Source organism: Poeciliopsis prolifica, unplaced genomic scaffold (assembly GCF_027474105.1).
Source record: "Poeciliopsis prolifica strain line A6 unplaced genomic scaffold, Auburn_PproV2 SCAFFOLD049, whole genome shotgun sequence".
Lineage (NCBI taxonomy): Eukaryota > Metazoa > Chordata > Actinopteri > Cyprinodontiformes > Poeciliidae > Poeciliopsis > Poeciliopsis prolifica.
Genome location: NW_026562424.1, coordinates 1571450 through 1587467, shown reverse-complemented (window position 1 = coordinate 1587467; position 16018 = coordinate 1571450). Strand labels below are relative to the sequence as shown.

The 16018-nt window shown below is 36.3% G+C and overlaps 1 protein-coding gene across 1 annotated transcript; it reads left to right on the top strand.

Annotated features, from left to right (window-relative positions):
* Positions 1 to 374: 374 nt before the first annotated feature.
* On the top strand, positions 375 to 14135 carry pdpk1b (3-phosphoinositide dependent protein kinase 1b). Its single transcript, XM_055057939.1, has 14 exons — positions 375 to 560; positions 3325 to 3615; positions 4568 to 4610; positions 4694 to 4831; positions 5845 to 5989; positions 6067 to 6164; positions 6753 to 6828; positions 6909 to 6977; positions 7863 to 7959; positions 8068 to 8241; positions 8819 to 9036; positions 9126 to 9183; positions 10087 to 10239; positions 11083 to 14135. Exons 1-14 carry the CDS (start codon positions 537 to 539, stop codon positions 11194 to 11196), a joined length of 1698 nt encoding a protein of 565 aa, XP_054913914.1. The 5' UTR covers positions 375 to 536; the 3' UTR covers positions 11197 to 14135.
* The last annotated feature ends 1883 nt before the right edge of the window (positions 14136 to 16018 follow it).

Genomic DNA, 16018 nt, shown 5'->3' with positions numbered 1-16018 from the left:
GGTTTGTTTAGCTTTTACTTGATATATAAAAGTTTAATAAAGTGCTTTTTAAAAGCTTTTTATGCCTCTAGAGCTGCTCCACAACACTTGCACTCTTTAAAAACTTGGCTTGATTTTTTAAAAATATTTTAATAGTAAAATATTAAACAATTATTTGATTTGTGAAATTTAAATAAATGGCATTTTAATGTGTTTGGATCACAGTAGAACCGGTCCAACTCAGGAATGACACCACTTAGTCTTCAAATCATGGCAAGTTGTTGCACTGATAGCAGAATAAACAGAACCCAGTTCCAGTGTGGTCCACGCATTTTGCAGGCCACATGTGTGAATGTGATCGAGCCTTTCGCTATAAAGTTCAGCGGGTTGTTCGTGGCGGTGGGGGCGGACACTGACACGGCAGGACTCTCCTCTGCTGTCCTGCGGTAACATTGTTGTGGAACGACGTCACACCTCGAAAATGAAGGCACGGAGGCAGCCATTACTGGAGCTTCTCTAATTATTCTATTCCAAATAAATACTCACGGAAAACTCACATGGCAAGAGCTACAAGTCAGATGGTGAGTGTTAAAACTTCCCGAGAGTGGGTCTTCGAAGCCGGTGCGCGGTTTGTGGCGTGTAGCAGCTGGATCAGAAGAAGTAGTTATGTGCGGCCTTCGTCTATAAAACATCGCTGTGACTAACTAGCATCGTTAGCATCGCAGGGTTTAAGCTACTATAGGCGTTCCGGCTTTTGGATTAGTCCATGACGACCTTCTGTTTAACTGCCTCTGAAGCAGATAATGAGTCAAGAGGACTAATATTGTGTTTTGAAACTGTGTGGGACTATTCCCCCCCTGTTCGGGAATAGACGGCTGGTGTTGGCGTTGGTTCGCGCTTTCGACCGATACTCCTTTTGCTAGCAAGCTAAAGATAGCTTTAGTGCGTTCAACATTTCTCTTGAAGGTGCTATTTTTGTGTTAATTTCGTGGTTTTCGATTTACAATTGTAAAGGTTCAACAGAACAAGCTACGTAAGTAACATAAAGCGCGTTGGGAACCAGTATCTGAACACAGCAGATAGGTTTGAAGTTGGTTGCTATGCTAAGCTGAGCTAGTGAACTGTTAGCATCAAGTTTGTAACTTGCTGTCAGTGATGGCCGGTGCTTTGCCGAAAAAAGCGCCCCAGTCGTTCAAAGTATCACCGTGATGGGAAGAGCCTTTAAATTCAGCTAGAATCACAAGTAGGTAAAAGTTAGACATGTCAGTTTGAATTGTTTATGTTCGTTTACATTAGGAACATTATCCTCTACCATTATTTACTGCTTCATGTGCACGCAGAGTCATTTTTGTGACACGTAAGGGCGCTTTTCTATAGAACTGCTGCTGTTTTCCAAAGAACATCGGCTTTATTTGATAAGATAAGCAAATGCTAATGCTAGTCTGCTAACAGGGCTTGGTTAGCATGGAAAGTTCGCACAGGCTAGTTGTTACCAAAGTACACATGGTTAGGAAAATGTTGGTTCACGGCTGTATACCAGCTATTATTATGTTGACTGACTCAGTAACAGAGAGTCTGTAGGTTATTTCACGGACAGTTGGCAATAATAGAGTCAAGTCCGGAATGGGCAGCTAAAGGCCACACCTTGCTTTTAAATGAAGAGAAGCTAACCGGGCTAAATGAAGCTAAAAAAAACCAAAACAACAAAAACACTAATGGGTGCGTTTGGTCCGCATGTTCCGAATAACTGTCGCTGAAATAATCAGCAAGTGCAGAGATGGGAAAGCACTAGAAGTTATTGTTGGGTTTATGTCAGTTGGTGGGTTTCACTTTTTGTTTCATGAATGTTTTAGTTAAAATATCAAATCATTTCTAAAGAGTTTGTGTTGAAAGCTTTCTGGTGTTCTATGAAGAGAGACCTTGACATGGGGTGGGACCACCAGGCCAGGAAGCTGCTCCTTGGTAGTCATTTGTTTATCAACACTAGACTTTGACCCACTAATATACCAGGGTGAAGTCTTAGTATAAGATTGTAATGTTATACCCAGAATGTGAACAGTTCTTATATATATATTCCGAATGTCATTGATTTTAAACTCGTTTGATTAATAATTATATTGTATTTGGAGCCCAACTTCTACTTTAACTAGATAAAGTAAATAAACCACAGCTGATATCTGGTTTATTTACTTTATCTAGTTTGTAAGTTTTAGTTTAAAACTTTAATGCCTTTCAGTGTTGAATTGTATGTATTTTAGTTTTATGTAAAAACGAACAACATTCTAAAATTTTACCAGAGTGAGTCTGGATCACACTTCTGTAGGACTGATGCATAAAAAATGAGCCATAGATTCATCTTTTGAGTATTTTAGGGTACAATAGGAAATAAACATTACATTAATATCTGCATTTATGTGGGAGTTCCTAATTTTGATGTGTTTATTGAAGGAAAAAATGCTTTCCCAGTTGTTGATGATCAGAGCTGATATCTGGTTTAATTTATTAATAAACATTGAGATTATTGAAATGAATCAATCTTCAGAAACTTTTATTGCAATTAAACTTATTTACTTTTTATTTACTTTGTCTGCAATTAAACTTATTTAAGAAAAAAGATTAGATTGAGAGGAAATTTGACAAATTTTACTGAACGATAAATTGTTCCAGAAATTATTGGGGTAAATGCTAATTTTGTCAATTTGAAGTAATTTATTGATAAGTTCACCCTCCAATAAAGTCTGACTTTGTACAGAACTGGAAGACATTTTAAATAACCAAAATAAGGTTTGATTTCTTAAGACATGTTAAATGTTTCATCCAAACTGTTTTTTAAACCAAACTTGGTACAGATTTTGATAAAATGTGTGCAGAACTGAGAAAGTTGTAAAATTATCTACATTGAAAAAAGAGATTACTAGTTATGTTGCAAAGAATACATTAATAGTATGATGAGTTAAAATTGTCTCAATAATTTACATTTGTATGATATTTGTCTTTTTCTACCATAAACTGATATGTTTTCAGTCTGGTGTTTTGGTCTCAATTAAACCTTCTTGTAAAAGGACAACTTTGTTTACAGGAACTTCATAATTTGTTTTATTAAAATGTCTTCCAGCTCCAGTGTTAAATGTTTAATATTTAAAGTTTATTGATCTTTGAGAACGTGTTCTTTCTGAAAATTGTCTCAAAACTCATCACTTATCGTAATAATTTCTGAGATGGTTTCTTTCAGGAAAATTATGGTGACAGGCTTTTGTTTTGAAGTGAATAAATTATAAAACCCAAGAAGTTTTACAGTAGAGCTGCGCCACCGCCGTGCTGATTGGATGTTTTCTGTTGTTCCAGTATGATGTTGTGCCCATTCAGCCCAACGTTGCCATCTGTTCCTGCTCACATCCATCAATGGCCAGAAACCACCCTGACTCCTGTTCGCCACTCACCATCCCGAGCACAGGCAGCAGTCACTGCCCCAACATGGAGGGGTCATCCCCGCAGCCCTGCGCTTTAGGAGCGCCCGGCGCCTCCCAGACCGTCGACGGCCGCCCGCAGCCAGCCGCCCAGATGCCTCAGCCGCGCAAAAAGAAGCCCGAGGACTTCAAGTTTGGCAAGATTCTGGGAGAGGGCTCCTTCTCAACGGTACGGCGGCTGAATTCCTGCCTCTGTTTTTAGGGTAGATGTTGCTACATGCTAGCATTCTTTTGATTGAGTCATCCTTAGTTCATCTGAGGTGAATGCGAAACAGATTTTTCTTTTTTCTTTACTTTGGTTGGTGCAGCTGTTAAAGCTGCAAAGTGTAACTTTTATTGAAAATATGTTTTTACATATTTGTTAAAACTCATGTTCCATTTTATGAAACAATATGTGAAAAGATCCATCTCCTCCTCCTGTCTGAGCTACTATTGCCGTCTGAACAAATGTATCAAAAACAACCAATCAGAGCCAGGAGGCGGGGCTTGGCGTTATCAACCTCGCATACTAAATATGCTAATGGAAACGGCGGAAAACCGTTTATCTGCAGTCAGCTGCCATGCCAGCTATCTTTTAACATCAACAAAATTCTCTGCTATGCTGCAGCTAGCATAGAATGCTAGCCTTGGGTTAATAGTTTGCTATTGTGACATTCAGCTAAAGCATAGCAATATTTTAATTTATCGCAATAATTTCTGGTAAAATTTATTATCCAGCAAAATTTATCATGACATGCCTTCGGTTGCTAGAATGCTAACGGCTATAGCCAATTATTAACCAAATGTTTGCATTTTCTGCTATGTTGCAGTTAGCATAGAATGTTAGCATTCTCTGCTAGCTACAGCACAGCAGAGAATGTCATTAATGCTAAGCCTGGTTAGCATGACAGCTGATAAACAGCTTCACTGTTTTAGAGTACATGAGGATGATTGACAGCACCAAGACCCGCCTCCTGGCCCTGATTGGTTGTTTGTACTTAACATTGGGAGAAGGCAGAGGAGTCTCATACCAAACTGTCACACTGACATTTTCAAAAAATACTTAAAATATTTTTAATATTTTAGGAAAGTTACAAACTGCAACTTTGTTTTTTAATGTTTTCCTTGTTTTTGTTCTTCAGGTTGTTCTTGCAAGAGAGTTGGCCACAGGGAAAGAATATGCAAGTCAGTAATAATGCAACCATTTACTGAATATTAATCTTCTTATAAAAATGTTTTAAATATTTCTTCTTTTTTCTTTCCATCAGTTAAGATTTTAGAGAAGCGCCACATTATGAAGGAGAATAAAGTCCAGTACGTGAAAAGAGAACGAGATTTGATGTCAAATCTTGATCACCCATTCTTTGTAAAGCTCTACTTCACATTTCAAGACGATGAGAAGTTGTGTATCCTTTCATTGGTGCCTCGCTCATTCTGATGCTGCTTTAAAAGCATTCTGGATATTTTTCTGTTTTTCTGCAATGGTCAGTTAATTATTTATTTTGGGAACAGAGGTGATGTCACAGTGTGTGAGAAATGAGTCACTGTAAAATTGACTTTTTATAATTATAAAACGACCGGTTCTGGAGCTTATAGTAACAGTGAGTGAGGTTAGTTTTGGTTATTGTGTATTTGCTCCCTTGGTAACTGAACTCTGGGGTTTCTACAAGGATAAAACGGCAACATTCAACCTTCCTGTTATCTGCTGAACTAATCGTTATCCAACTTCCTTCTTAAACATCTCACTGACTCTGAATTTAGTAATTGATTAATCATTTACTGCTCAAAGAATAAGTACACTTTACATTCAGAATTAAAAAAAGTTAGTTTGTAAACATGCACACTTGCCTAGAAAATAGGATAGTTTTAGCGTCTTCTGCTTCACTTTTATACATATAAAAAATTAACTTCTATTAAATCAATGGCTTAATCTAAAAAATAATCCCCAGATTAGCTGCATTGTTGAGTCGAGAAGAACGGACTGAGATTTTGACATTTTAATGTTAGTTTTTTTTAGTTGCAGATGCATCCTTTGCTACAAACGTTTCAGTATTTTAGGCAATAGAATGTTTAATTTAAAAAAAGTTCAATTATTTATTAAGCTGAAGGGTTAAATGACAAATCTGCAAAATGTGCCAATTTAGTTGTTTGTTTTTTTTTCAGACTAATCTGATATTAAAATAATTGAAATTAGGATCAGTTTCTTAATGTACTAACATCAAGTTGTTTTTCCTCAGTAAAAACAGCCGTACTGAAGATGGTTGTTATTGGTACGATATGGTGGCTCTTAGTTTTGTTGATCAGAAAGTTGTTTTTTATTCCTTTAGCATCAAATTTCTCTGGATTTTCAGCTGTTTTGCTTCACCTGCTCAGATGACATTGTTGTTTTTAAAATTTTCCTTAACAGATGTTTTTCTAGATTTTGGTCTTAGCTATGCCAAGAACGGGGAACTGCTAAAATACATTCGCAAAATTGGTTCGTTTGATGAGACCTGTACACGGTTCTACTCGGCCGAAATAGTTTGTGCTCTAGAATATTTACACAAAAAGGGGATAATTCACAGGTAAGGATCTGCTCCTTGCTCTCTGCTGGTATTTGAGTCTGTACATATTTTTTAATCAAATTTTTTTTTTATTTCAGAGATTTGAAACCAGAAAATATTCTTTTGAACGAGGAGATGCACATCCAGATAACAGATTTTGGAACAGCGAAACAGTTATCGTCTGACAGTAAACAAGGTAAAAATAGCATAGTTTCTTTTCTCTGCTTAAATTGTGTAAATAATTAGTATGATGATTTTGGTGTTAGTGGTGCGTTTTCATGACTGTGTTTTGTGTGTTGTGGATTATATTTGGATTTTCAGAATAAAAGTGGTTTGTTGCCAGAAATGTTGCGTCAACATAGACTATAAATTTGCATGTAAGAGAAAGATATCACTGTAAAATCTGATTATTTGCTTGAAGTAACTGGCAACAGTCGATTGTTTTATTAACTTGGTTGGTTTTGATGTTGTTGTAGGAATCCCATCAGTACCATATATCGGTGATTTTCAGTCAGTTTTTTTTCCCTTCAAGGTTAGTCACAGAGCAACATTTAGTCAGTGAAGGAAAACGTTCAGCAGGATATTCTAACCTTTCTCTAAATGTGATTACAATGTCATTTTTGAAGTCGTTCATTTAGACACACATTGACTTGGACTGCTGCTGGGGAGAAAGCTTTCAGGAAACAAACCGATTTCAAAAAGAAAAATATTAGGTTCAGGATGTCTAGAGCTGCTATACAAGCTCTGGTGTTCATAAATATTTTGGTTTTGTTTTTTTTTCCAGCAAGAGCAAACTCCTTTGTCGGGACAGCGCAGTACGTGTCTCCAGAGCTGCTAACAGAAAAATCAGCCTGCAAGAGGTGCTTTTCAAAAATATCATTTGACTCTTTTCAGATTTTAAGATTTTCTTGCTTAAACATATTTTTTGTTTTTTGTGCAGCTCTGATCTGTGGGCTTTGGGGTGTATTATCTATCAGCTGGTGGCTGGTTTACCACCATTCAGAGCTGGGTAAGAACACTTTAGATGTTCAATTTATATTTGTTGTTCATTTTTTGTTTTCAAAATGCAACCTGCTGCTGGATGCATCGCATGCTGATAGATTTTTTCATTTTTTATTTTGTCTCAAAAGTTGGTCAGTATGACAAGTTACTCTTGAAACACAAACCAGTTGATTCAGACTGGTTTCCAGTTGGACTACAACAGTTTGAGCATACCAGTTGGCTTCAGCCCTCCAGGGCTGCTGGAATAAAACGGCTGAATTACCTCCTCCTTGTGGAGCTCGGTTCTCCAGAGCCTTAATGACCTAATTATTGTATTCAGGTGGTGCAGCAGAGGCGCATCTAAAAGTTTCAGGGCCTCCAGGCCTGAAGTTTGACCCCCCTGGTTTAGAGGGAATTTACACTGCAAAAACACAGTCATACCAATCACTTTTGGTCAAAATGAAACGCATCTCTTTGTACACTTGAGATACGGAAACCAATTTAAAAGTAGGAGCTTCTTTTCAGTCAATTCTTTAATAATAAAAACTTCTAGTTCCACCGGCAGATTATTTAACTTATAATAGGAAAAATGTGTTATTCTAGGAAAAATAATCTGTTGGTGGAACTTGTAATTTTTCATTAATATTTACAATTATTGACTTGAAATGAGATCCTCTTTCTGAAAAGTAACTTTTGGATTGTTTTCTTAATGCATACAGACATTCGCACTAGAAACTGGACTAAACACTTTAAAAATGTTTTTACAGTGTAGGGCCTCTACTAATGTATCGCACTTAAAGATAGAAATTTGTGATTTGAAAAATTATGTATTAAATAAGTGTAAAGGTGGTAAAACAAGATCTAAGAAAGGAAACTTTTTTGTAATTTATTTTATTTTTTTACTTTGTCACAGAAACGAGTACCTAATATTCCAGAAAATAATAAAGCTGGAGTACGAGTTCCCAGAAAAATTCTTCCCCAAAGCCAAGGATCTAGTTGAGCAACTTCTGGTGAGTCATCAATCCGTGCAGCATCTCTGATTGAAATTCAAATGCATGGTTGCAGGTTTGGTGTTTGCAGGATGGTTTGTTTCAGTATTCTCTCTGACCTCCCTTCAGTCACTGGACCCATCCAAGCGGCTCGGTTGTGAAGAGATGGGAGGGTACGACCCGCTGAGGCAGCATCCCTTCTTCGACACCATTTCCTGGAGCGACTTGCACCTGCAGACGCCCCCAAAGCTCACACCCTACCTGCCTGCGATGTCTGAAGACGATGAGGACTGCTACGGGAATGTGAGTTGCCCAATGTTGCCACAGTTTGAGATAATCTGTGAAAAAAGAAACATAAGGCATAACTTCTCTAGCTCCTCCCAGTGCTAACAAGAAACAACCAATCAAATCAAATTTGAAGTTTCTTCTGAAAATTTTTGTTGTGATGCAGATCTGGATTTCATTCATGATTCTCTTTAGAAGTCTTAAATTTGAGTTGCAGAAACTCCATATAAAGAACGTTATTACATTCTATTTGTGACTATAGTGACAAATCGTATGCATTTTCAAAGGACCTATTTTTTTCAAAAGCAAAAATTCTTTAGTTTGATATTTTAAGTTAGATTTTTACAACATGGTTATTGATGGGTTTTTTTTTTCATATTTTGGCCCTCTATATACCTCTGAGGTCACATTATGATGAGTCTGAAATCATCTTTCGACCGTCCATTTGGTGTCTTGTGCGCACCTTTGGGGTCTTGACCCCCACTTTGAGAACCCCTGCTCTTGCAGCCCTGTTAGAAAACATCCTGAAGCCTTTGGATAACTCGCCAGCTGCTGAAGTTTTATTTATTTTTTTCTGTAATTGTGTGAATTTTAGTACGACGACCTCCTGAGCCAGTTCAGCAACATGCAGGTGGCGCCGTCGAGCTCGTCGCACTCCCTGTCGCCGCACGACTCGGCGCCGCCGCAGCGGTCCAGCAGCAACATCGAGCAGTACATCCACGATCTGGACAACAACTCGTTTGAGCTGGAGTTGCTGTTCACCGAGGAAGAAAAGAAATTATTGCTGGACAAACAGACCAATGGGAACCCTTGGTAAGTTCGCTGTTAGAGGCTTTTATTTTGAAAGGAAATGGTTCAGTTGATTAGTTTCTGTTTGAGATTTTCTCTTTTGGATCCTGCAGGCATCAGTTTGTGGAGAATAATCTGATCCTGAAGATGGGACCAGTGGATAAACGCAAGGTGTGTGTGACTCCTAGATCCAGTCTGACATAAATTAATTGAATTACACATTTATTTAATAACTGCAGCTGCACAACACACTGAAATACACCAACATGTTGAGTAAAACATCTAAAAACTTTAATCTGTTCAGTCAGAGCAACAAGCAGTGAAACCTCCAATTTCAAACAAACAGTAGTTTGATTACGTTGGTCAGACGCGCAAAAACAAACTACAGCAAATATTCTCTGAATGCTTCGGTTCATTCAGGAATTCAAAATGTATTCTAAAATGAATATTGATGCCTGATGAAACTTTGCTTATAAAAATTCTGAAATTTATAGCAAACTCAGATTTAAAATAATAATTCTAGAACATTTCTATTTTGCAACTTTTCAAACTACAAATATTTTGCCAAAGTTTTGAGACCATCTTAAAACTTGCTAGAAAGAAAAATCTAATTGGTAAATTTGAATTGTTTTTATTTTCCACTGGAGCTCATTTCTTCCTCCAATTCAAATTCAATTAGAAATCACTTTATTGATCCCAATGGAAAATTTAATCTCGTTAATCCAGTTTGGAAGCTGAAAGCATCAAAACCACCAGAGCTGGACAATAAATTGATAACGGTGTGTATTGCAATAAACACGTTATCAATACGTTTATTAACACAATAATAATCAACTCGCTCTCTGGTTGCCAGCAGCAACCTGCTGGTAACATGCAGCAGTTTAAAGTTTCCCCACTTTGGCTCTAAACTGTTTCAAAATAAAAAGCAACAAGGAGGGAAAACCGGATAAAACGGGAAATGTTTGGTTGTAATTGAGACGTGTAAACAAAAAACTAACCCAAAGTCTCTGATATGGACTGATGTGAAACGGTGCTGGGGAAGGTTTGTTGCTGAAATGTTTGGGCTCCCTGCAGGGCCTGTTCGCCCGCCGGAGGCAGCTGCTGCTGACCGAAGGGCCTCACCTGTACTACGTGGATCCCGTCAACCGGGTCCTGAAGGGGGAGATCCCCTGGTCCTCCGAGCTGCGCCCCGAGGCCAAAAACTTCAAAACCTTCTTCGTTCACACGGTAACCACCATTTATTTCTGCCCCTTCAGACTAAACAAAACTGGAGTCGGACGTCATAAATTAAAACATCAATCATTTCCATTGTCATGATAAAAACGTTCAGTCTGTTTGGGTCTCAACTAGAACCATTGTTTTATTCTTTTGTTTCATTTTTTTGTTGTTTCTGTTTTGTTTATTTTGGATATTTAAACTGTCTTCCAGTTCAAGTGTTAAATCTTCATTAGGATTTAAAGTTTATTTTTATGCCATTATAATTACACAATATTATTGCTTATTGAATTAACTTCTGGGACAATTTACTGCATCATCCAACAAGCTTTGTTATCCATTTGCTTCCTTTTTTTTATATCTTCAATAACCCTAATGACACAACGCAAAGTTTTTATTGCATTAATCAATTAGTTGTCAGTAATTGTTTACTTGATTATTAAAATAATTAGTGTCTTTGTCAACCTGCTGTAAAATAATTGGTATTAAATTTAATGTAATTTTAGGTTTGTCATTTTTGTACAGGTTGACTTAAAAGAGCTGTTTTTGTAATAAGGAAATTTTCTAAGCTGCAGAAAATTATTACAGATGGTCAGATATGAAAGTTTGGGCCAATATTAATATTGCATAAAAATTTACCAATTTTTTAAAAAAATTCTGATTGATAAATCATTCGATTTCTAAAATAATTGTTTACAACAACTCTAACTCAACACATTATTGATCCCAAGGGAAATTTAATGTTGAACTCCTTAAAAATTTTCAGTGACTGGTGTTTGTAGGAAAGTCTCCTGTAGCAGTCTGTATTCTAAGCTTCTGACTAAAGGCGCTCTTTTTTTTTTGATGTTGCTGCAGCCGAACCGGACGTACTACCTGATGGACCCCAGTGGGAACGCCGACCGGTGGTGCAAGAAGATCCAGGAAGTGTGGAGAAAGATCTACCAGAGGCACCAAAACCCGGGCCTATAGGAGCACAATCTGAGGCCAATCACTGAGCAGAATAACGCCCTCTTTAGTGCCCTTCATCACCGCAACGTAAACAAACTTAGAGACGCTGGCATCTAGACCTCGTTTGTTTTCCTGAGTAGATCCATGGGGGAAAATACAACTTTGGATTCAGGGTTGCTTTGCTTGTTCTTTGTGCTCTCTGTGAGGCTTCTGTTGCATTTTTTCCATGTATGGATGATGAGACTTCCACCATTTTGTACAGTCTGCTTCAGGTGGGGGTGAATTTGGGTTTGGGGGGATGGAGCGAGTTTGGGTACTGCTAGGACTATCCTGAACGCACGGACTGGTTTCCTGCTTCAACGATAACACAGAATCTAGCTTTTATGAACCAGAGCCTGACAAGATATCTTTAATTAAAACCATATCCTAATCATACGTTATATGTGCGAGTTGTCGTAAAAGCCCGACTTTTAGTGCATTTACTCTAGCTGTGACGGATACTGTAAACTGATTCAGTCTCACTTAATCCCAGATGTCCTCTATATCTTTTATTTCCTCCGTTTATTCCCCTGGTGTTGGAGTTGTTTTTCAGTCTCTTGGTACTTGCAGTCCAATTAAAGCGGAGAGTGCTGGTCTGCAGTGAGACGTGGGTCTGAGTGAGCCTTCATAGCTGTTACTAAGGTTGTTTTTGTTTTTTCTATCGGGGCGGGTAAACATGCCACTAGCTTCTACTTCTTCATCACTTGCTTCTCTTTTCTGCATGGCCAGTTTTGTTCCTATGGCTTCTCTCTTTTGGGCACTGGAGATGTAATTTAAGTTTTAAAAGGGTATTTTTGACAGCATTGGCAACCTATAATTTGTTTTTGTACCATTTTTAGTGGTTTTCATGGCATGAATTCCACTAAATTCCCACTGTTTTTTTTTTTTTTTTAATCGAAATCGATCGGCTCATCTGTGTTCTACACTAAAATCAGAAGTTCTGAACACAGCTATTCAGTGTATAAACTGGGTTTTTTTTTTTCCCCAGTTGGGTGAAAAATATATTTTTTTACAGCATTGGTAACCTATATAGTTTTTGTACCATTTCGCTGGTTTTCATGGCATGAATTCAAGTAAATTCCTGTTTTTTTTTTTTAAGTTTTTTTTTTTTTTTTTACTGCTTTGGCAACCCTTACACAAATGGATGTTTTGAATTAGTTTTTGTACTATTTTACTTGCTTTCGTGCTGTTAATTCCCCCAAGTTCCCGTGTTTTTTTGTTTTTTTGATGGAGTAGAACGGCTCCTCTTGGTTTTGTCACACTGAAAATAAAATCCTGTTTGCTGAACACGTAGATATTAAATGCATGGACAGGTTTTTCACCACAGTTTGCGCACTGGAGATTTAGCTTAAGTTAAAATTTTATTGGCACCCCTTACAAAAATGAGATGGTTTAGATTAGTTTTTGTTTAACTTTCACTCGAGGTGTGAATTCCCCTAAATTCCTTTTTCTTGTTTTTGATTGAAAATTTTCCATCTTCACTGAAAATAAGTTATGTGCTGGTCTCATACATAGTTAATGCATAACCAGCTTTTTCCTACAGTTTGGGCACCAGAAATGTAGATTAGATTTATATATTTTTGGCAACATTGGCAACCTTTACAATAATTGGATGTTTTGAATTTTGTTGGATTTTGTTGAGTTGGTTCCTCCAAATTTCCCGGGTTTTTTTCTGATGAAATAGAACGGCTTGTCTTTGAACATAACATTTGATATGCACATTTTTGACAGCATTGGCAACCCCTAAAAAAATTGGCTCTTTTTAAACTTGAACTTTTTGTAGCATTTTACTGGTGTTCGTGGCATAAATTCCCGTTTTTAATTAGAATTTTGTTGGAATAGAACGGCTCATCTTCACTGGAAATAAAATCTCGTGCTGACCTCCCCATGCTGAACAGACACATTCACCTACTATCACTCTCAGAAGCAATCAGAAAAAGCTGTCAACAGACAAGATGGCTGCCTCAACGGGCCCTCTGCCCTTCTTTGTTTTATCTTTGATTATTTTTATTATTTTTATTTCACTCTTGTTTTTGGCCCAATAGAAATTAAAGTGAATGATTTAATTTGTGCTCGCAGTATGTTATAAGGCTTTTATTTTTGACCTTGAGGTCGTTTGCGGAGGCCGCTCTTCCTATAGCTGTGTGTGCAGTGAGAGTGGTTGGATGTCAGTTTAAGGAAATCCATCTGATCCAAATAAACCGATAAAATTGCTGTATCTGTCTGTAAAGTCGAGGGAACGCCAGAAGAGTGTTTTTGTTTTTTTGCTTGATCTAAAAAACCCGAATCTATTCTGAATCAAGTCGATGGCGGTCGGTTACATCGTGTATGAAACGCTCTACCTGGCTTGTAAACTGACGAACTGTGATGTACAGATGATGTATTATTAAATCTGAAGCGAGTAATGCAATGATATTAGGATACAGTTTTTGTATTTTTATTCTTGTATAAGGTTATTGATGGCTATTGTTTTAGCCTATAGTTCATTCTGTGTTATTTAAATTCTAATATATGAATCATATTTGGATTGAAGTCATGTTCAGGGGCCATGTTGTGTATGTATTGAGATGTAAAGCCTTTGAATGTGAATAATTATTGTAAACTATAATATTTTACAGCTTTTTTCTTACTATATCATACATTTTCTATTTGCTCAGTGACTTAATCATATTCTGATAATTTAATGATTCTGTTCATTCTCTCTCTGATTATTTGTGCGCTAGGTCAGTAGATGTTGAATGATGAATTTTCCACTTAATGCTTGGTAGTCCAGTGATTAAAGCATGTAGGGATTTAGGCATTCAAATGAAAGCCATGTGTCTTGTCTTCTGTTTAACAACCTTCGCCACGACGCTGAACTGCGTCTGGCGGAGACGACATCTCATGTTTCTGCAGCATGTAAATAAAGTACCGACCCATTATATCTGCTTTGGTGTGAAAATCTTTGTAAAACTGGCTGGTTTTAGACAGTTAAAATCATACTGATGTAGATTTTGGATCATAATTTATAGGTTCTTGATACTTGTATAAAAAAAATTATACTTTTTTTTTTTATGAGCATCAAAAGCCTATAAATTACGATAAATTACTTCAGTGTGACTTTTTTTTTAAAGTGTCACAAAAATATAAGTAAAACTATAACTGTTTAGAAATGGCTGAATTTCAACATAAAGCATTTAAGTTGGAAACTCAGGAGAAAAAAAACTTACATTTTGAGATCATCAGAAATTTTCTACAATTTTTTCTTTTCTTTTTGTATTTCTTGAATTGTGGCACCTCTGGCATTCCATAGGGTGGAATTTGTTTTGGTGGTTTTAAAATTCTTGCATACAGAATTTGATCTCAGAAATGTCTTTGATTTTGAAAAATTAGTCTGGACTCCATGTCTGTGAATTAGAGGCTTTGAGATGAACTAAAAGTAAACCTCCACCAGAGAAATCTGACATTTTTAGATTAAGCTCAGAAACTGTCTAGAAAAAAGCTTGGATATTTCTTTGAAATGATAATTTGCTACAAAATAAATCAGAACAGAGGAGATTAATCTGAAATGTTTTTATTCATGTGTGTGATTGTGGCACTTTTGGCATCCACCCGTACAGTTCAACCTGTTCTGTTCTTTTTAAATCCTATGCAGAATGTAAACTTGGCCTCAGAAATTCTGTAATTTTTTTAATTTAGTCTGTTACTTGTACAACCTAATTCCATTTATCCAAATTAAATATTGATGTCACCATATTTACTGAATATTCAACTCAAACTTTGAAGCTGAGTTGGGTTTTTCTTGGGTTTGTCATCGTTATTATTCCCACGATGGGAATACAAATCAAGGGAGACTGCACACAAATGTCAAATTTACCACGACTTAATAAATCCCTGCTTTTAATTCTCTGAATCAGAGTTAGTGACTCACTCATTCAAATTCTGATTTCTTTATTTAAAACAGGATTTGTTAATATGCAAAACTGGGTCACCATTCCGGTCCAGCTGGACAAAGAAACGAGACAAGACTCAACTGGGGGAAAAAGTTGATTTATAATTTTAAACATACTTGAAGTGTTCTTAGTTTTGATTCTCTCAAAACTTGGCTTCACTTATTAAAGTTAAATACTGAGGCCATCAGTGATATTTGCATTTTCTAATTTATTATAAAATAAAATGCAGTACATTTTTAATGACTACTCAAGTTAACATTTCTTTTAAACAAATTCTTTTTAATAACTGTAAACATAATTTTCTTATGTTTTTTTGTTTTTAATCTGTATTGTTGAAGATAAATGAATTTCCCCACCATTAATGCATTTCATATTGAGTTATTTATCCAAAATTTACTTAATACATTTTGGATAACAAAATTACTTTTGTAATGAAAAATATATATATTTTTATTCATTTGTTGAATTGTGGCACTTTTGTCATTCTGTATGTCAAATTTTGTTTTAATCTTTCTATACAAAAGAGAAATTTAATCTCAGAAATATATTTTAGGTTTTGAAAAATAGTCTTAGTTCTGAGATTAAAGTCTGAATTCTAAAATGGCAAAATGTGGTTTATATACTAAATATGTATAGTATACGACTAAAAGCTGAGACAATTTTAGATTAATCTCATAAGGTGTCGAGTAAACATTTCTGAGTTTCATAATAGTTTAGACTATTGAAGCTCAGAAGTTCTCAGATTAATCTAAAAAACTGACTTTTTTCAGGTAAATCTTTGATGTTTCAAACTTAGAAATGTCCTTGTTTTTTCTTTAAAAAACCCCCCAAAAACAATAATATTTTTATATCTACTTTTCAAACTCAGAAAC